Genomic DNA, 21,966 nt, shown 5'->3' on the forward strand with positions numbered 1-21,966 from the left:
AGAACTGATGCTTTTGAGTTATGGTGTTGGAGGAGAATATTGAAAGTGCCATGGGCTGCCAAAAGAACCAACAGGTCTGTGTTGGAAGAAGTGCAGCCAGAGTGTTTTTTGTAGGCCAGGATGGCCAAACTTCGTCTCTTGTACTTCATGCATACTGTCAGGAAGGACCAGTCGCTGGAGAAGGATATCATGTTTGGTAAGGTGGAAGATCAGAGAAAAAAAGGAAGACCCCAGTGAGATTGATTGGCAAAATGGCAGTATCAGTGGGTTCAAGTGTGGCAACAATTGTGAGGTTGGCCCAGGATCAGGCAGTGTTTCGTTCTGCTGTGCATAGGGTTGCTATGAGTCAGTACTGACTTGATGGGAACTAACAACAACAGCATGTGGTGAGATCCATATGTATAGTCATCTTTTATATTGTTAAAAGTAGTATTGCATTGAAAAAGTTCTTGGTCCTGCCAGATTGTATCATATTATCTGCAGCATTTTATCGGTCACCTAGGCCTTATTTTAAGGAGCTCTGGTAGCATAGTGGTTATGAATCGGGCTGCAAACCGCAAGGTCATCAGTTCGAAACTACCAGCTGTTCCATGGGAGAAAGATGAGGCTTTCTGCTCCCATAATGATTTACAGCCTTGGAAGCCCTGTGCAGGGTCACTATGAGTCGGAACCGACTCCACAGCACTTAACAACAACAACAACAGGCCTTATTTTCCAATTTCTGATCCGTTCTCTTTGTTTCCAACCTTTGCATTCTAGTCCCCAGTAATGATGAACACATCTTGATTGCATGTTTGATCAATTTCAGACTGAGAACATTGGTAAAATTCGTGTTTCATCATCACTAGATTTAGTGGTTGGTTCATAAATTTGAATAATATTGGTAATAACTGGTTTTCCTTTCTAATTATCCTATCACAGACAGCATTATATTTCAAGATAGATCTTGAAATGTTCTTTTTGATAATAAATGTGATGCAGTTCCTCTTCAATTTGCCATTCCTGGCATAATAAACCAAGTGATTGTCAAATTAAAAATGGTCAATACCAGTCCATTTCAATTCACTGATGCCTAGGATATTGATGTTTATGTGATCCATTTCATTTTTTACCTTTTCCAATTTTCATATTTCATGCACTCCATTTTCTGATTGGTAATGGATGTTTGGTGTCCTGGTGTGGCTCTGTGGGTTAATGCATTTGACCTGCAAGGTCAGCGGTTCAAGCTCACCAGCTGCTCCTTGGAAACCCTATACAGGGTTGCTTTGGATCAGAATTGACTGGAAGGCAGTTCAGAACAACAATGGATGTTTATGGCTGTTTCTCCACACTAGTTGTGCTCCATTAGCAAATGAAAGTCCTGAAAGCTTTAATCCATTGCATCTTCATGGTCAACTCTAGTTTGAGGAGACAGCTCTCTTCCTGTCTGTATTTTGAATGCCTTCCAACTGGAGGGGGCTCATCCTCTGGCACTATATCTGACAATATTCTGGGGCTATTTATAATGTTTCTATATTCTGGTGCTATCTGAGAGTTCCACTGCTATTTCTAAGGTTTTCAGTGGCTACATAGAAGAATTTTACCTTTCCTTCATCCTAGTGTGTTTTAGTCTGGAAGCTCAGCTGAAACCTGTCCACCATGGGTGACTCTACTACTGGTATTTAAAACACCCTCAACATAGTTTCCAATATCAAAATGTTAGAAATGAATCTTGATATCGCATAAAAGACACTCAGTGAGACTAAATTACCTTGGCAAAGCAAAATTTACTCCTGCAAGAGGGTGCGCATAGCCGTTCGTACAGGAACAGGGCAGTGAGCACACCGAGTGGACAGTCCACTCAAGTTTTTAATCCCTGATGCAAGTCTCAAGGCTGTGTCTCACCCCATTGGCTAGGGTTTTGACTGCATGATCTTTCCCCTTATCCATTTGGCTAGTTCAGATTTTTAAGGAACTAGGAAAAGAAAAAGAGAGCAATCATAAATTCTTTACTCACTTCAAGAAGTAGTTAAAAGAAAAAGAGAGAGATCATAAAGTCTTTACTTCAGGGAAAAAAAAGGTTACCCAAATACAATAAACAGGATTATAATATATATATATATACATATTTTTTTTTTCCCCCCACAAAAACAACATGCAGTCTACCTCAGTACAACAAACTGATAGACAAATTGTGTATCCTAGACTTTAGTAAGGTGAAATGGACTGGTATTGTCCATTTTTAATCAGACAATCATTTGCTTTGCTATGCTGGGAAAGGCAAATTGAAAAGGAATGCCATTGTGTTCATCTTCAAAAAAGGCATTTCAAGATCTATCTTGAAGTACAAGACTGTCTGTGATAGGATAATCATCATATGCCTACAATGAAGATGGGTTCATACCATTATTATTCAAATTTACACACTAACCACTAAAGCCATAGATGATAAAATTGTTATATTCTACCAGCTTCTTCAGTCTGAAATTGATCAAACATGCAATTAAAATGCATTGATAATTACTACTGATTGGAATGCAAACATTGGAACTAAAGAGGAAGGGTCAGTAGATAGAAAATATGGCCTTAGCTATAGAAAGATCCCATGATAGATTTTTTTCAAGACCAATGACTTATTCATTGCAATACCTTTTTCCAACAACATAAAAGGCAACTATACACGTGGACCTCACCAGATAGAATACACAGGAATCAAATTAATTATTGATTATCTGTTGGAAGACACTATAGAAAAGCTCAATATCATCAACCAAAACAAGACTAGGTGTGGAACAGACCATCAATTGCTCACATGCAAGTTCAGGTTGAAGCTGAAGTAAAAGGGAAACAAGTCCACGAGAGCTCAAATATGGCCTTAAGTATATCAGGCCTGAATTTAGAAGTTATCTCAAGAATAGATTTGATACATTAGACGCTAATTAACAAAGACCAGAATTTTGAAATGGCATTAATAACATCATAAATGAAGAAAGCAAAACATCATTAAAAAGACAGGAAATAAAGAAAAGACCAAAATGGGTGTCAGAAGAGACTCTGAAACTTTCTCTTGCAATAGAGAAGCTGAATCAACTAGAAGAAATTACTAATCAACTGGAAGAGGCAGCGAAAGTACTAAACAGAAGATTTCAAAGGGCAACTCAAGAAGACATGTTGTTAAGAGCTGTCAAGTTGGTTCCAACTCATAGTGACCTTGTATAGGGTTTTCAGTGAGCAGCTAAAGAGTTTGAACAGTTGACCCTGTGGTCCAAACAAACCATGTGGTCAAGTGCTTTATCCCCTAGCACCACACTAAGACTCTGTTGTTGTTAAGTACCATGGAGTTGGTTCTGACTCATAGTGATCCTGCACAGGGTTGCCGAGGCTGCAAATCTTTATGGGAGCAGAAGGCTTTGTAGTCAAGTATTATAATGAAATGGGCAAAAATGTGCAGTTAGAAACCAAATGGGAAGAATACAGTCAGCTGAGAGAACTGAAGAAAATAATCAAGCCTTAACTTGCATTACTGAAGGGTTCTATTTGTGCCTCATACTTTGGACATATTATTAGGAAGTCCTGGGAGAACAACACCATGCTTGGTAAAGTGGAACATCAGAGAAAAAAGAGGAAGACCCCCAATGAGATGGATTGGCACAGTGGCAGCAAAAATGACTTAAGCATAACAACAATTGTGAGGTTAGCACAGGACTGAGCAATGTATTGTGCTCTGTTGTACATGGGGCAGCTATGAGTTGAAGGTGACTCAATCACACCTACAACAATAACAACATGGGCAAAATATAGAATGAAGTAAGAAGCATCAAAGGAAGATGGAAGGAATACAATGAATCTCTGTACTAAAAAAATTGGTTAATGTTCAGCCATTTCAAGAGGTAGCATATAATCCAGAACCAATGGTATTGAAGGAAGAAGTTCAAGCTGAACTGAATACATTGGCAAAACAAGGCCCCTGGAATTAATGGATGACCAAATGAAATGTTTCAACAAACTGATGCAATGTTAAAGGCTCTTACTTGTCTATGACAAGAAATTTGGAAGACAGCTACCTGGCTAACCAGTTGGAAAAGATGCATATTTGTGCCTATTCCAAAGAAAAGTGACATTTCTACATGGAATTTAGAAATCATTGAACAATGTCATTAATATCACATGCATTAAAATTTTTGTGAAGTTAGTTATAAAACAGTTGCAGCAGTACATTGACAGGGAGCTGCCAAAAAGTCAACGTGGATTTAGAATAGGACATGTAACTAGGAATGTCATTGCTGATATCAGATAGGTTTTCACTTAAATATGTTTTCTTGTGCTTTATTGACTATGCAAAGGCATTTGAATGTGTGGATCATAACAAGCTATGGATAACATTTTAAAGAATGGGAATTCTGTAGCACTTAATTGTGCTCATGAGGAACCTGTACATAGACTAAAAATCTGTCGTTGGAAGAGAACAAGGGGACACTGAATGGTTCAAAGTCAGGAAAGGTGTGCACCAGACTAATATCTATGCACCATATTTATCCAATCTGTATGCTGAGCAAATAATCTGAGAAACTGTATTATATGAGGATAACGTGGTATCAGGTTTGGAGGAAGACTCATTAGCGACCTGCGATATACACATGACACAATCATGCCTTCTGAAAGTGAAGATTTGAAATACTTAGTTATGAAAATCAAAGACCATAGTCTTCAGTCTGTGTTTTACTAGAATGTGAAGAAAATGGAAATCCTTACAATCTGATCAATAAATTTCATCATGATAAATGAAGGAAAGTTTAAAATTGTTAAAGGCTGGATTTTGATTGGCTCCTCAATCAAGGGTCATGGAAGCAGTAGTCAAGAAATCAAATGACGTATTTTATTAGTCCTGGTATGGCACTGTGGGATAATGCACTGGACTGCAAGGTCAGTATGAACCACAAGGTCGGCAGTTCAAGCTCACTAGTCCCTCCTCAGGTCACTATGAGTTGGAACCGACTTGACCGCACTTAACAACAACAACAATCTGCTGCATAAGACCTCTTTAAAGTGTTCAAGAGCAAAAATGTCAGCTTGAGGACTAAGGTGTGCTTGACCCAAGCCATGATATTTTCAATGGCCTTATATACATGTGAAAGCTGGACAGGGAATAAGGACGACTAGAGAATGGATACATTTGTCTATGGTGTTGGTAAAGAAAATGGAAAGTACTATTAACTGCCAGAAGAGCAAACAAATCTGTCTTGGAACAAGTAGAACCAGAATGCTCCTAAGACTTGAGGGTGGCAAGACTTTGTTCATGTACTTTGAACAGGTTATCATCAGAAACCAGTCCCTGGAAAAGGACATCAGGCTTGGTAAAGTCAAGGGTTAACAAAAAAGAGGAAGAGCCCCCTCCCACCCAGTGGCTATCACAATGGGTTCAAACATTAACACAGCTGTGAAGATGGTATAAGTGGGCAGTGTTTCGTTCTGTTGTGCATATATATGGTCACTGTGAGTCAGAGTTGACAGCACATAACAAAAATATTTTTTGACACTATGCTGATTTTTACTTTGATACAGTGGGTACACAAAGATAACACACTAATTTGCTATCATATTTCATTACTGTGGCATAATGTGGCAGCCAGATTAAATATTTTGAATCTTCAATAACTCATTGAAAATGACCTATTTATGTATGTATCTTTCTTTTAGTTAAAAAATGCACTAAATTGATCAAATATAAAGTGTTGACTTCTCTAAGTTTTTTAATATACACATAGAATTCAAATTAATGAACGATTGTATGGGACAGGCCAGCAAACAAATTTCAGCTAAAGTACTTCTCTCCATTTCTCTTGCCCTCATTTTTTGTGAGTTGCAATGACCATTTCAGAACTATGAGGGATCTAGAAAGATCAAAAACATGGCCCCTTACCTCAAGTCTGTTTGTGCATAAACCAACAAAAAGCCAAACTCACTACCGTTGAATCCATTCTGAGTCATAGCGTCTCTAGGACAGAGTAGAACTGCTCTCAAGGTTTCTGGAAACTAAATTCTTACAGGAACAGACAGACTCGTCGTTCTCCCGCAGAGCTGCTGTTGGATTCAAACTGCTCAACTTCAGGTTAGCAGTCTCATAGGTAGCCCACTTCCCCACCAGTAACCTAAGGGGTAGGTTATTAGTGTTATCTTTTAAATCCACTTCTGTTTTGGCTTTAGTCAACCTGTGGAAATACCATCTAAAAGTTATTAGCCCTGTATTTTCACTTGAACAACTTGGATCAAACCAACTTTTTCATATCTAAGAGGACCAAGGTATTTTAAATTTAGTGGGTTTACTCAGCAACTTTTCTTCAAGGAATAATCTGTAAGGCCTGAGTTTGAACCCAGAAATGAAATATTTTACAACGATGTCATTTTATCAAATATTTTCATTTTTCTTTCTCAGGAATTGTGAAATCTTCTGTTTCATACTTGTGGTATTTTGCTAATAAAATGTTACCTTGTAGAATCATGCCAATTAGTGAATGGCACACTTTTATGGAGTAGGAAATGAAGAGTACCCAACTTACCTCTTGCTTGTGCAGCTTGGTTTTTATTGAAAAAGTTCTTCAAGCTGGGCTGATGTCGTTTATATCATGAAACATCACTAGTAACGGTTCTCCATCTTGTTTCTCTATAGGTCAGGCCTGTGATGTTTTGAATGTCACAGAAAATAGTATATATTGCAAGACACCGCCCAGACCTCATCTTCGCAGAACTTTGTATCCAGGTAACTTCCAAGGGAGAAGAGTTATTTCTATATTTTCATTATAAAATTATTGATAAGTAGCATTAGGGAAAATATGATTTCAGCTTTTTTGTTACAATGATCGTAATTTTTACATATTCTGGATTGGAAAGCATTTGTATTAGAATAGCTGAATCATGGATGAAATCATGATTTCATAATTTCATGAAAGGTAGAGTCAGCCTAAAATCCCAGGACACCATACCGAAATTAGCATCACACTTCTATTGATAGATTATGGTGGTGTCTTTATTTCAAATTAAAACATGAGTAATAAATGCTGGTATTGACTATGGGGAGATTATAGCAATGAGCTTTCCTGGGGGAAAAATAAGGAACATTAAATATTTCTTTGTCTAGAATGATTTGGGGTGAAAACACAGGATAAGGGAAATGCAACTTAAAACTCTTCCCAGACTTTCAACATGTTACCCAGTGAAAGGACAGCTTCGGTCTTTGCAGTGATTTAATTAAAATGTCACATATGATATTTTTGTTTGAGTATGGTGTGTATCTCAAATCTTGAGCACGCAGTGAGTCCTCTCTCCCTTTAGAAAAACAAAAACTAACCCAAATCTATTTTATCTTCAACTTTTATTTTAAAATGCAAATTTTATTTTTAAATGTAAAATGTTTAGCAAAATAGCAGAGTGACACAGACGATAAAGGGAATTACCTATAAGAATGTTGTTGTTAAGTGCCCTGGAGTCGGTTTGGATTTATAGGGACCCTGTATAGGGTTTCTGTGGAGCAACTGGTTGTTTGCAGTCCGTTGCTGATGCGACAGCGTCACACAAGAAGTCTTCTACTAAAAAACCATCTATATGATATCATAAGGTTCACAATTACTCTAAAGCAAAAATGAGACAATAAAGAGGCAGAGAGAAGATACAGTACTGGAGACAGAATCACTAGAACACAATGAAAGCGAATGTGAAAATGTAACTGTTATTATTGGGCAATTTATCAAAAGGGAACCTAATTTACTACATAAACTTTCACCAAAAACACAGTAATATAGTAATTTTTTTTTAATGTACAGTGATAAAAATGTCAACACTACTACCTTCCAGGAGCTCTGGTCGTGTAGTGGTTACAAATTGGGCTGCGAGCCTTGAAGTCAGCAGTTTGAAACTACCAGCTGTTCTGCAGGAGAAAAATGAAGCTTTCTGCTCCTGTAAAGATTTACAGACTCAGAAACCATGTTCAGGGTCACTATGAGTCGGAACCAACACCACGCCATATAACCACCACCACCACTACCTTCCAGTCCTCATAGGAAGTTGGAGTAAGTCAGGACAGAAATTCAGTGTTTCTCTCAGCCCTAGATAAAAGGGAATTCCAGGCTTGGTGAATGACTAGAACAAGAACACCAGGACCCTATGGAGAATGGTCCTGCTTTCTATTCTACACCAGTTCAAGTCCTCCCAACAACCCTAATCCACCCTTCTTCAACAGAGAAGGAAAGATTTAAAATTCTTGAGAGTTGACTCGTCTTAAGAACTATGATGTTGGTTGGTATTTGAAATAATTGAATTGTTTACCAGCTTCTTCAATGACATGATGATGTTGGTATTGTTCAGTGCCATCAAGTCAGTTCTGACTTACAGCGACCACCCTGTATTCAACAGCACACAATGGTACCTGTTGTTAACTAACGTTGAGTTGGTTCTGATTCATAGTTACTCTGTATAGGGTTTCTGAGGAGCAGCTGTGGGTTTGAACTTCGGATCTTGCAATTAGTAGTCCAGTATGTGTCCTACATTGCCACACCAGGACAAGGATATTGGGGGCTGGGGCGGGAGGGACCATTTTAAGAGCACTGTGGTTATAAAAGGTTGAAGTGATGAAGTTTATTCTCTAACCAAAATCAACTGAAGAGCAATAGATCTTGCATTCTAGGGTCAGACAAGTTTAAAACTGCTGGAGGAAGGCATGAACCTGATTTACAGAAAACCCAAAACCAAACAAACAAAAAAACCAGGGGAGGGAAGATGGCTCCTTTTGGCCAGCATATACACTGGCAAGTGTTGGTACACCTTTATTTTAAACATTTTTTTTTTTTTTGTCTAAAGAGGAGATGAGCTATATAGGGAATGTTAAGGAAAGAAGAAGAAAGAAAATTATTGGAAAAATCTTAAAACCAACAGTGGCTGCTCTTTGATTTGTTGTAAACCATTAATTGAGTAACACTTGTTAAAGTAATGAAGGCATAGATTTTTAATCAAATAGTCTGAATTTTGAAGTTTTGAGACTTAACTGTATAGAGCAACATCAGTTTTAGTATAGGAATAAATATTGCATTGTTGATATCATAAGCAAAGCATGTTTAACATTACTGTATGTTATATCTAATTCTCACAACTAAGCAAATGGTATTATTACTTCCATTTTACATGAGAAGAAACGAAGGCTCAGAGAAGTTTATAATAAATAAATTGTAGACTGTCCTAATAACATTCCACCCTTTAGGAGCTAAGTAGAACATCTGTAATCACACCACCAGTGGAAGACCATCGAGATCATGGGATGGTATATCTGATTAAAAGGCTTCTTTTATTTTATTGTGTTTAGGAGGAAGAGGCCTAAAGCTGGAGGTCTGGAATAATAGCCGGCCAGTACATCTTGAAGAGATTCTTGAATACAATGAAAACACACCAGGATACATGGGTGCCCAGTGGGTAGATTCAGCTTCTTATACTTGGCCCATGGAACAAGACACATTTGTTGCACGCTTCAGTGGGTTTCTGGTGGCTCCAGATTCTGATGTTTATAGATTCTACATCAAAGGTGATGACCGTTATGCAATTTATTTCAGCCCAACTGAATTTCCGGAAGATAAGGTAGGGTTACCACAAATAATTATTTGATATAAAAATATGGCATTTTTGTACATATCTCATTTCTTCTAAACTGAAGCCAATTATATATATGAAAGTATTTGTCAGGTGCAATTTCATGTGGTTGGGCTGCTGACCATTTTAGCATGTATGGTATGTTCTATAAAGTTATCATAGAAAGCCTATGACCTGAAATAAAATGCTTTTCCACCTCTTAATTTTCCCTGCTGAAAGAAAAACACATATATTTCCTTTTAAATTATTTTTTATGGACAAATTATTAACCACAATATGGAAAATCTCAAAAATTTCCATTTTCATTGTAATCTCTGAAAAATTGAATAATGAGTAGAACTTTTTACATAAGTAAGAATATACATACAATTTCTCACATATTAGTATGCATTTTCACATTTTATTATGTCATTTATATAGTCACGTTTCATAATGACTAAACATTGGATGAGTTTACTAACGTTAATAACCATCTCCCTATAAATCAATTTTTAACTTACTTCCTAATTTTTTTATGATTACAAATAAAGCTCCATTGAACATCTGTGTTTGTTTATTTTTTCTGTGTTTAGGATTATTTCCTTAGGACAACTTCACAAATATGAAACAGATAAAATCACATTTTTTGGACTTGATTTATATGACGATTGCTTCCCAAATTGCTTGCAGAAGTTTAAATTGCTACTTGTAATACATAGATTGCACTTTTCCCATAATTTGTCAATTTGCTTACTCTAAACATGGTATGCCATTAGGTTGGTTCCAACTCTAGCAACCCTCTATAGTGTTTCTGAGGAGCAGCTGGTGAGTTTGAATTGTTGATCTTGCAGTTAGCAGTCCAGCGCTTATCCACTAGGATTCCAAAGATGATATAGTTATTCCTAATATAAAGCCTAAAGTCCTCTCATTCTAGTAGGCAGACTCACTTAGCTCTCTTCTGCATCATTCTGGCCTATAGTTACATGACCTAGTTTTGATTAAAATTCACAAAATTCTCGGAACTAAAAAATATTTTTATTTATCAATCCCTAACCTTCCTCCTAGGAGTCCTGGTGTGGCACTGTGAGTTATGTGCCTGACTGAAAAGCCATTTGAACTGCAAGGTTGGCAGTTCAAGCTCACCAGTTGCTCCACAGAAACCCTAGACAGGGTTGCTATGGGTCGGAACTGACTCCATGGCACTTAACAACAACAACAACAACCTTCAACAACAACAACCTTCCTCCTAAGGAGCTCTCGTAGCGTAGTGGTTACGAGTTGGGCTGCTAACCTCAAGGTCAGCATTTCCATACTACCAGCTGTTCTGCGGGAGAAAGATGAGGCTTTCTGCTCCCGTAAAGATTTACAGCCTTGGAAACCCTGTAAAGGGTCGCTATGGGTCGGAAGCGACTCGACGGCAATTAACAATAACAACTACAACAACCTTCCTCCTGGAGTCCTCGTGTGGCGCTGTAGGATAAGCACTAGACTACAAGGTTAGTTTGAACCTCAAGGTCGGCGGTCCGAACTCAACAGCTTGCTCCTCCAAAACCCCATATAGGGTCGCCATGAGTCGGACCTGACTCAGAGGCATTTAACAACAACCTTCCTCGTATTAAAACCTATTGCTGTGGAGTCAATTCCAACTCATGCAACCCCGTGTGTTACAGAGTAGAACAGCTCCATAAGATTTTCTTGCCTATAATCTTTATGGTAACAGCCAGACTAGTCTTATGCTGCACCACTGGGTGGGTTCAAACTGTCAATCCTTAAGTTAGTAGTCATGTGCAAACCACTTGCTTCACTCAGGGACCTTTTCTCCCATATATACCTTTTTGTCTTTTCCTATTGCTATTCTAATTGTCTAAAAGTTGTGTTGGTATTAGTTGGTTGTTGATGTTGTTTTTAAGTGCCATTGAATTAGCTCCTACTCATAGCAACCCTATATCGGGTGTCTAAGGAGTAGCTGGTGGTTTGAACTGTCAATTTGGTGGTTAACAGTCCTGTGCTTATCCTACAGTACCAAACCAGGACTCCTAGTTAAGGACTTTTATTGTACCATCAAGTCAGTTCCAACTCATAAAACCCTGTGTAGAATTCCCAAGGAGCAGCTGGTGTGTTTGAACTGCTGACTTTGTGGTTCGCAGTCCCATACTGATTGTACACCACCACACTAATTAAGGATAGAAGTAAATAATTGAGTTTTGAAATTTTTTAAAAATTCAATTATATCATTGCATCATGGATAGCAGATCCTTGAAGAAAAATGTGCAGTGGTTTCACATATTTCTTTTCACAAAAGTATTAAGACTAACACATAATAAATGGTTGCCTTGGAAACAAATGGCGATGTTGAAAATATTTATTAAAAAATTCTTTCTCTCTCGGATAAGGTGAAGGTTGCATATCATTCTTCAAATGCCAACAGTTATTTTTCCAGTCCAACACAAAAATCAGATGAGATTTCTCTTCAGAAAGGAAAAGAGTAAGTTATTTTTCTTTAAATTAATGCATAATATTTTAAACCTTTATGTTTATTTGGACATTTTTGTGGGTTTTGTTTTTTGTTCTTTTGATTGTTAGAAATGATATTAATTTATCATTGTTGATTCTTTAAAATTTTATTATGTTTTATTTAAAATGTAAAATCATTAAAAAATTTCTCATAATATTGACATTTAATCAGGCAGGTAGGTATGAAATGTAAATTATCTCTATAACAGAAATTATAATTTTGTGCATTTTCCCTTAATCCTGTATCTTAGTCCTTTATGAGGAGTCAATCCAGCCACCTAATTTCTCTGTTCTTAAACCTTAGCTCTTAAACATTGCTATAGAAAAAATCACACAACTACATGGATGGGTGCCATTAAACATTGCTAGAGAAAACCCACAAAACTAAATGGACTGGTGCAAAACTAAAAACTAAAAAAGTGTAAACACTTATTTGTTATTTAATGATTTCTTCTAGGGTCTGTGTCAGGTACTAGAAATTTAATAAAAAGGATATTAAAATGCACTGCAAATCCAGAGACCAAATGAAGACCTCATCTAAATAGCATATAATCCCATTTAAAAGATCATTCAGGATTTCTAGAAACCATAGGATAAAAGATGGTGTGTACTCAAAAGTCTAATGTACATAGAGAACATAAGAAGTGCATTGAGAGAACTTTTCATTTATTACTTGTATCTGTTAGTTTTTTCTGTGTTACTAATCACCCCAAGCTTTAGTGACTTTGAATGATGTGAGAATCAATGTAGAGGAATTTCTAGCTGGCCTCTCCTGAGATGGGGGCACCAGTGGAAGGTAATGGTGGATAGCAGTACCCGTACACACAGTCTATCCTGGGTGAACAATTTGTATGATATGCAAGGCCCTTGTTGTTGTTAAGTGCAATTGAGTCGGTATCAACTCCTAACAACCCTATGTAGGGTTTCCAAGGAGCAGTTGGTAGGTTTGAACCTCTGACATTGTAGTTTGCAGTCCAGTGCTTATCATGTAGCACCACACCAGGACTTCCTAAAGATCTTTAGGAATCAAGAGTTCCAAGCATGATGGCTGAATCCTGTCAAGCTGATTGGAGGGTTATTGTCAATATAATTAGTAATGATCTCCTGAGGTTATATTTCATTGTCCAAATTAGAAGTGGAGCCAAAATTTAAGGACCGTGATGGTAGGGACTTTCATCTTTGACACAACTACTCAGTTACAAAATATGTACTTAAGTCTGCATGTATTTACTTTTAGCATTAAATATTTCACTTCTACATATCCTCTGAGTTTTTTGCCAGTGAGCTAATATTACAATCTACAGTGTTATTGTATTTTAAACTTAAAGATGATAGGAATAGTATCTTTAGTATATATTTATGGACTAAACAATGTGAAGTGATCATGAATGAGTATAATTCTACTGATGCTGATAACCTACTGATCATTCTTTGTATATTAGCAAATTCCTGTGAATCCTTCAATATTTTACTGTCTAAAGCAGTAAGTACTAAAATGTAAATCATGTAGCAGGCAGGTTTTAAACTACAGTATTGAAATTTTACTCAATGGGGAAAATCTTATGAGAAGTGTTCTGAGAAAATATTTTCATTCATTATTCTCATTTCCAGATATTATATTGAAATCTTGCTGCAGGAGTATAGACTAAGTGCTTTTGTTGATGTTGGGCTGTACCAGTCTAGAAATATCTATACTGAACAACAAACAGGAGATGCAGTAAATGAAGAACAAGAGATCAAATCCCAGTCGACAATTGTTCAGGAAGTACAGGTTTGTTATGATTATGAATCCACTTTTTTGAAAGTAAATATCTAAAGATAGGAGCTCTGTTTGGTTACTACTTTTATTAGATAAGATGCTGTTTTGAGGGTAACAAAGTTCTTGAAAATTATAGAATTGTGCATGTCTAGGTATATCTGTAACAAGAGGTTGTTACTGGAAGTATTTTTTAAGGTTTTAAAATATTTTAAAATACAATTTTATCATTTGCAGTAAAGTAAAACAATAAACAGCCAGCAGATGTATAAATTATGGTGCTTTTCAAGTCTCCTAGCATGGTAAAAGTATTTTTTAAATTGGAAAATAGGTTATAACATTGGAAAACTGGGAGACAAACAATGCAACTAATGAAGTCCAGAAGATTACAGTAACCAGTCCTTGTATGAAAGCTAATTCATGTTCACTTTACCAATACAGATTAATCTATAACACCGAAAAAACTGGTAAGTTGCAAATAATATGAGAGATTTTATTTCTTTCCATGTGTGTATGTCTCGAAAAAATTTATTTACTCAAATTTTATTGTCGGGAAAGTGCAGTTTTAATAGTATGCTAGCAAAAGGAGCCAAAAAACATGAAGAAAGGAATTTGCCGCTTTTAATAGGCTAGGACTGAAAATGGCATCAAGACAGTTTTCTGGTATGTGCCAATATTTTTCTGATATAAGGATCATTATGTTGTTGTTGTTAAGTGCCGTTAAGTGGGTTCCAACCCATAGTGACCTTGTATAGGTTTCCAAGGAGCAGCTGGTAGGTTTGAACTGCTGACTTTGTGGTTCAAACTGACTTTGTAATCTAGTGCATTATCCCACAACGCCACACCAGGATTCCAAGGATCATTATCAGTATGTGTAAATGCACATAGGATTTTATGTATTTGTGATTCACAGATAGAAGTTGGTATAATAGAAAGTAAATTCATCATTACAGAGGAGTCAATATTTCTTTCAGTTTTTCAAATGAGTTGATATATACTGAGTCACAAATTCATCAGTTAATGAGCAGCATTTTTGTATTTTATAACAAATCATCAACATTTTTTGTAATGTTTTGTTTTAATCTGTAAGTATTAATGAGGGCTTATTGTTTGCCTAACACAGTGCTAACAGCTATGAAAATATTAGAACGATAAAATATGATCCTTGTCCTAAAAAAGATTACAATCCAATTATGTAGTCAGTATTATTAAACTTGAATCATTTTCAGAACATAGTTTAATTCGGTGATAACTTATATGGTGCAGAATATGGGTTTCAAACTAAGACATTGGGGTAGGCTGTGGTAGTCTAAGAAATGTTTCTTTGTTTTTTCAATTCATCGAAAAGTCTGGCTACCTGTTGATGCTTCTGCCTTCATACTGCAGTCAGCCATAAATGACCTCTGGGCTATAAAACCAGACACAGTTCAAGTAGTAAGGACACAAAGTCCTGAGAGCTACAGCTACATGATAACCTTTATGTCAACTAGAGGTAAGCATGTATTTCATTTTGCACTTCTATAGTGTTCACTCGAGGAACCAAATTTATAGTCTGTGTCACTTTGCCAGAAGAGTGGAAAGTTTCATAAAATGACAGAAGAAAATAATTGGATTCGTAGTCTTTTAGAAGAGAAAGAAAATAATTAAGTGTTTTTTCTATAGTCTTTTTATCTAGTGTCCAGTTTTCACATGCGTATGAGGCAATTGAAAATACCATGGTATGGGTCAGGCACTCCTTAATACGAAATGAGCCCCACAAGCCTGAGACTATGTTCTGGAATTCAGCTCTAGACCTATTCTTTTCTAAAGAAATTGAGCACTATCCTAACCTAGCTCCTCTCACTAACGTGATGGCACTGGCAAAAACTAAACAAAACACTCAAACTAATTTTTTAAGTATCTACTGCCTGTTGATCTGTACCGCTGGCCACATCCATCCTCAAGTTTCTCTTACGATTTTATTATTGTTGTGCCATTGAGTTGGTTTCAACATAGAGCAATCAATCCCATATAGGGTTTCCCAGGAGTGGCTGGTGAATTTGAACTGCTGACTCAAATTGACCTTATGATTCACACTTATCCTACAGTGCCACACCAGGACATAATACTGCCTTTTAAAGATATATATATATATCTTTAATGAATGCCTTTTGTTTGCTTTTTCATTATTTCTGCTATAGATCAATCTGCTTGAACTCAAGGATTCTCATTCATCTTTGCTTATGATTGTTGTTGTTGTTAAGTGCTGTCGAGTTGGTTTTGTCCCATAGGAACCCCATATAGGGTTTCCAAGGAGTGGCTGGTGAACTAGAACCACCAACCTTGTGGTTCAAACTGACTGCAGTCCAGCACATTAACCCACAGCACCATACTAAGACTCCCTCATTTATGATAGAAAACTCTGAAAAAAACCAATTTAACTAAATCTGAGTGGCTATTGTAAATATTGTTGTTAAGTGCCATCGAATCAATTCTGACTCCGAGCAACCCAGTATAGGGCTTCTGAGGCTGTAAATGTTTGTAAATATACTGGCATTTTATTCATTACCAATTAAAAAAATCTGTTTGGTGCTTCATTGTAGGAGACTTTGATCTACTTGGTTATGAAGTATTTGAAGGGAAGAATGTTACACTGGCTATTACAGAACATATCAAAGGAATCCCCAACTTGGAGACATTCACACTGACTTGGGATGGGATTTCTTCGAAGCCTCTTACTCCATGGTCATCGGAAGCTGAAGTAGGTTATCAGAAGCTGAACATTTTGGGAATGTTCCTACTGCGCACTTTCTTACTTTCCTCTCACACCACTCATGATCCACTTGTAGACAGATGGAAAAGAGACGTTTCTTTCAAAAAGTGCTGCAAATCATTTACCACAGTTTTTATGTCATGTACATTTTTAACCTAAAGGGAACGCCAGAAACACCGCAGCACAACACAACAACCCTTGACTCTTCAAGACCTTCCCCTCCTTTTGCACAAAGACTTAGTGGCCCTGCTTTTGCTCTAACATTTTCAGATTTTTATTTGTCACCTATAAAAGGTAATTCAGAAATTCACTGTAAAATGAATAGTGCAGTAAAAGTTAAACTATAAAGTATTGGTTTAAATTACTTGTTAAATGTTTGCAGCTATAGTGTCAACCTTATATAAATATTGCTTTATGGAATAATAACATACTCTTGCATTTGGCATGATGGGAATGTAGCCAACTCGTAGTGTGTAGAGAAGGGACTAAAGGTAGCAAGAACAAAGGGTAGGAAAGGGGAGTTTGTATATTGGTGCCAACAGAATGTGATATCTTTATTTCAGAAAGTTGATCACAGAGAAAGAATGTTTGCTTGTGAGTTACTGCAGACTACCTGTCTAATGAATATGAGTTAATATTTGTTAGATGATTAATGATCATCCATTGTCCAAGGTCCATAATGCAAAACATCAGTAGTTGGTGTGCTTTTCCAGAGAAATAGAAAAGGAAGTTACCAGGGGGTTCATGGAAGTATACTGATTCCTATATAATTCAGAATTATTTATCATTTTAAAAACAAGTGTAGCATGCAGTATCTGTGTCCTCTTTTAACAAACTGAATGCATGGGAGTGCAAATTTTTTTTTCAGTTAATTTCCAGTTAATTGGGGAAACTATATATTTGGAGTCTATTTAATTGGGTGCTAATTCATTTAGATTTGCCTCATTGCTTGCTTTAACAACACAAATACACAAATTTGTCTACTTTAGATAGTAACTAAGGAAGCTAATGTTAGCCAATTAGCAGGACTGGACATGCTTCATTCTGTTGTACAATAAGATCACCATGTCTGCAGTAATTAAGCCAATTGTCTTACTTCACTATGGGACCAGCATGCAATGACTGCAAACAGCAGCCTTCTTGGTAGTATACGAAGCCTGTTGGCACATACAGGTTGCCCTGGAGACAGCCCTTGTTGGTCCTTTCATGGTTCTGACATTCTAATCTCTGTTGTCCCTAACTTAGACTCCAGACTTGTATGTGAGGAATCCTTGGAAAACATCAGTTTACTATGGCTAGGGTCCTCCTTGGTCAAGCCATCATGTCCAGCTGCACCAAGCTTCAAAACAAACAGCATGTGACTGAAACCCTGCATAGGGCCAAGTTTAAGTTCCCTAGGTGTCAGAAGATCCATATCTCTAAGAAATGGTGTTTTACCAAATTCAATATGGATGAGTTTGAAGACATGGTGGCTAAGAAGCACCTCATCCCAGATGGCTGTGGAGTTAAATACATCCTCAGTCATGGTCCCTTGGACAAGTGCTGGAAGTCCTGCATTCATGGAGGCCTTGGTAGCACTCTCCCACCTGACCTGTGCCCACCATAAATTGAACTTCTTATCTTAAAAAAAAAAATCACAGTGCATCAGAGCTGATTCAGTTGCAACTTGCAGCATATTATTCTAAAATAATACTCTTGAAAGAGTCATTGCACCTAAAATTTTCATGTATTTACTTACATTTATTTAAAAAATAATTTCAAAAGCATGGGGATTCTCTTATTAAATTGTTCTACTGGAATTTATCCATACAATTAGTAGTAGAGTTACTGGTGTTTTAACTCCTCATGTTGTTCATTTAGTTTCAGGCAGCTGTGGAGGAAATGATTAGCGCCAAGTGTCCACCGCACATCACAGGTTTTGAGGAAGGATTTGCTGTGAAATACTTCAGAGATTATGAAACTGATTTTCACCTGGTATGAAATGTTTAATGAACATGATCTAATAAGAGTTCATATAAATTCTTGGAATTTTGTGATTTCTTTACTGACTTAACATTAATTCTTTTCCATTTCAAAATCAAATTGCAAAAATCATCTTGGTGTATGTATATTGATAAGGCTCACTCTAGCATGTTCCCGCCTTATAAAATGAGTCATTCATAAATGCGGTATTCCCACCACACCGATGAATTTTCTTGATTAATAGAAAAATAGGTAAGCTGGGCAGATGGAAAATCTGCAGAGTTTTTTTTTTGTTTGTTTGTTTCATTTAAATGCATAGTATATCTCTTTTTCCTCCCTTATTGGCTTCAAAGAATACAATTTATGATAGAGCATTATGTAGTAACTTGCTTACTTTGCTTTTTAACATTACCCTCTAGTCTATTTATGCAGTGTCTAATCATTATTTTTTCTTGGTGAGATATGAAAGTTTTTCTTTTATATACAATAAAGAAAGAAAATTGACTACACTTGCTTTTCTAATTTCTGTTTTCAAGACTTGAGGAAGCCAGGGTTTCATGATTTCCAAGTGAACACTATAATAATAAAAGATATATAGGCTAGTTATCCAATTTAGATCAGTACCCTGGGGGGGGGGAAACATGAATCTGAAAAAATATATATATAGCTTGATGCTTTATAAGGGCAGATTTATTAGTGAGAAAACAGTCCACTGAATGGACTTCTTTTTAACTTAATTCAGTTGGTGTATGTGTATTTTGGTTCTTTTCTCCTGAATATAATACTAGAATAGGAAATGCCTAAGTAGTTTACATTATACTCTTTTCCTGTTCCATTTCTGACCACTACAAGTTCCACACTCCACTTAACCTTAACTATATGCGTTTCCAGCACCATCTCTCACACTTCTGCTTCTTTGTATATATTTTATCCTCTCTCTGAAGCTCCTGAACCCTTTTTTCCACTTAAATAACACATTTGACTTTTGTTTTTTGTTTCTCCTTGAGCAACTCTTATTTATCTTTAAAGACTTTTAAAACTCTTTTGTCATTTTTCCCTCCCTCGTTATCTTTCTTGTTGCTTTTACGGGAATTAGCTGCTTCTCTTCAACTTTGGTATTACAATTTTGGGCGTGTCTATCTCAGACTGGTGGGCCCCTGTGTATAGGATAGTATTCTTCACCCCTTGAACTTCATACATAAACGAATAAACAAAGCAAAAACTAAATGAAAACCTGGCACACTGTAAGCACTGAATAAACATTTGTTGAAGGAACAGATAATGGTCTTAAAGGATCAAATTGATTCTGACTCATTGCAATCTTATAAGGGTTCCAAGATTGTAATCTGTACAGAAACAGAGTACTACATCTTTCTCACACAGAGTGTCTGGTGGATTAGAACTGCCAAACTCTGAGTTGGCAATCAAATGATTAACTAATGCACCACCAGGTCCTTCAAGGAGAAAGACAGAACTTGGAAAATAGTCAAATACAGATACAAGGGATTATGTGATTCTAGATCCAGTGCAAATGCTTTAAAATTTCAGAGGAGGGACTATTTCAAGTTAAAGGAGTTTGGAGACCCAGGGTATCTGAGTTGGACCTTGAAAGACTTCAGTGGAGATAGTGGAGAATAAAGCCTGATAATAAATATTGTTTTCATTGGAAATACTGTTGTTTCTGTAGGAATATATTAATAGAGGGCAGAAGACAGCTGAAACTGATGCTTACTGTGGTTGTTATTCCCTGAAAAACCCAGCTGTTCTTTTTGACTCAGCAGATGTTAAACCAAACAGACTACCATATGGAGACATTTTATTATTTCCTTATACTCAGGTAAGCGCAACAAAATGATACGGAAATTGTATCAGGATAATACCTTGATAGCCAAATTTCAGGAAATGTTAAGACAAGGAGAGATGTTTGTCATGTAAAATCATGTCACATTGGAACAGGCTCTGTAGTTCACATTCTATGTGTATATTATTGTCTTTATAGTAAATCTGGGAAAAGGGAATACAAATACAAAAAAAAAAGATATAGCACCTTCTATCTTTCATTCTGCTTTGTTTCATAATCAAAAACAATTGCAAATAAACTTAACTACTAAGACAATTTTAAAATATATAGTCTACTCCATTTTTCTTCATTAATTAAGAAGAAATAAAATGGATAACTTTCATAGAACAATCTTGTTCACCCAGTCATGGAAAAGTGAAAGAAATATATGTGGACACAATTTGTCGGCTTTAGTTTAGATGTTTAAGACTAGAGGTCATACTTTTATCCTTTCTCTTGCTTTAAACGTCTCCGATTTTGACACAAGTTCCAGTATGTATATCTGACCTGAAGAAGGAAGACTGGTGGAACAGTGTGTAAGTGCTCAGCTGCTAACTGAAAAGTTACTGGTTTCAACCCACCGCTGCTCTGCAAGAGCATATGCCTCTATGTAAGGTAATTCTGCTCTGTCCCACAGGGTTGCTGTGAGTCAGAATTGACTCAAGGGCAAAGGGTTAAGGAGTTGTGAACCAGTAAAATTGGCATTTAAGTACTACAACTATTTTATACACGAGTCCTGGTATGGCACTGTGGGTAATGCACTGGAATGCAAAGTTGGTTTGATCCTCAAGGTTGGCGGTTCAAGCTCACCAGCTGCTCCTCAGAAACCCTATACAGGGTCGCTATGAGTTGGAACCGACTCGATGGCACTTAACAACAACAAGTACTTTGTACAGCAGAGTCCTGGTGTAATACTATAGATTAATGTACTGTACTACAAAGTCTGAACCACAAAGTCTGTGGTTCAAACTCACCAGCTGTGCCTCAAAAACCCTAAACAGGGTCGATATGGTCAGAACCAACTCAACAGCACTTAACAACAACAACTTTATATGATGACAGTCATCTCTATCTGTAAGTGTACTCATACATGTTCAAAGTCGAATTAATCTTCTGGAAGGTTTACTTCTCCTCTATCTTCATATGAAAGGGACATTTACATTTACCAAATAGTTCAGTTACAGATGGACAGTGCAGAGCTGCATTGTGAATTATTCCCATTTTGGTAGTATGCAATATCTTAGAAAACAATGAGGAACTGATTATTATTTGTAAGATCACTGCAACCCCAGTTCCTTTTCAAGAAAATATTTTTGAAGTGTCCTTTTGTATGGTAACTGTATTTGATACATTTCATATGGTCTTGATGTGGCAGACTGGACTTCTAAATACAAGTTCAGCAGTTCAAACCCACCAGCTGCTCCTTGGAAACTCTATACAAAGTTGCTGTGAGTCATGACCAACTCAACACACTTAACAACAACATATGGAAAACAGTCCATGAATATTGATTGAATTGAATTTAGTTAAATTGTTTCAAAACAATGCAGTGGT

General features: G+C 36.6%; 1 protein-coding gene across 1 annotated transcript in view; it reads left to right on the forward strand.

Annotated features, from left to right (window-relative positions):
- PKHD1L1 (polycystic kidney and hepatic disease 1 (autosomal recessive)-like 1) overlaps window positions 1-21,966 on the forward strand; it is a 214,294-nt gene that overhangs the window by 41,019 nt on the left and 151,309 nt on the right. Inside the window, exons 12-20 of the mRNA XM_006830825.1 lie at window positions 6,647-6,736; window positions 9,329-9,597; window positions 11,982-12,073; window positions 13,714-13,873; window positions 14,190-14,325; window positions 15,207-15,350; window positions 16,441-16,598; window positions 18,471-18,584; window positions 20,260-20,409. Coding sequence (XP_006830888.1) covers window positions 6,647-6,736; window positions 9,329-9,597; window positions 11,982-12,073; window positions 13,714-13,873; window positions 14,190-14,325; window positions 15,207-15,350; window positions 16,441-16,598; window positions 18,471-18,584; window positions 20,260-20,409 — 1,313 coding nt within the window. The remainder of the gene's footprint in view (window positions 1-6,646; window positions 6,737-9,328; window positions 9,598-11,981; window positions 12,074-13,713; window positions 13,874-14,189; window positions 14,326-15,206; window positions 15,351-16,440; window positions 16,599-18,470; window positions 18,585-20,259; window positions 20,410-21,966) is intronic.

The sequence above is a fragment of the Chrysochloris asiatica genome, unplaced genomic scaffold, assembly GCF_000296735.1.
Source record: "Chrysochloris asiatica unplaced genomic scaffold, ChrAsi1.0 scaffold00001, whole genome shotgun sequence".
Lineage (NCBI taxonomy): Eukaryota > Metazoa > Chordata > Mammalia > Afrosoricida > Chrysochloridae > Chrysochloris > Chrysochloris asiatica.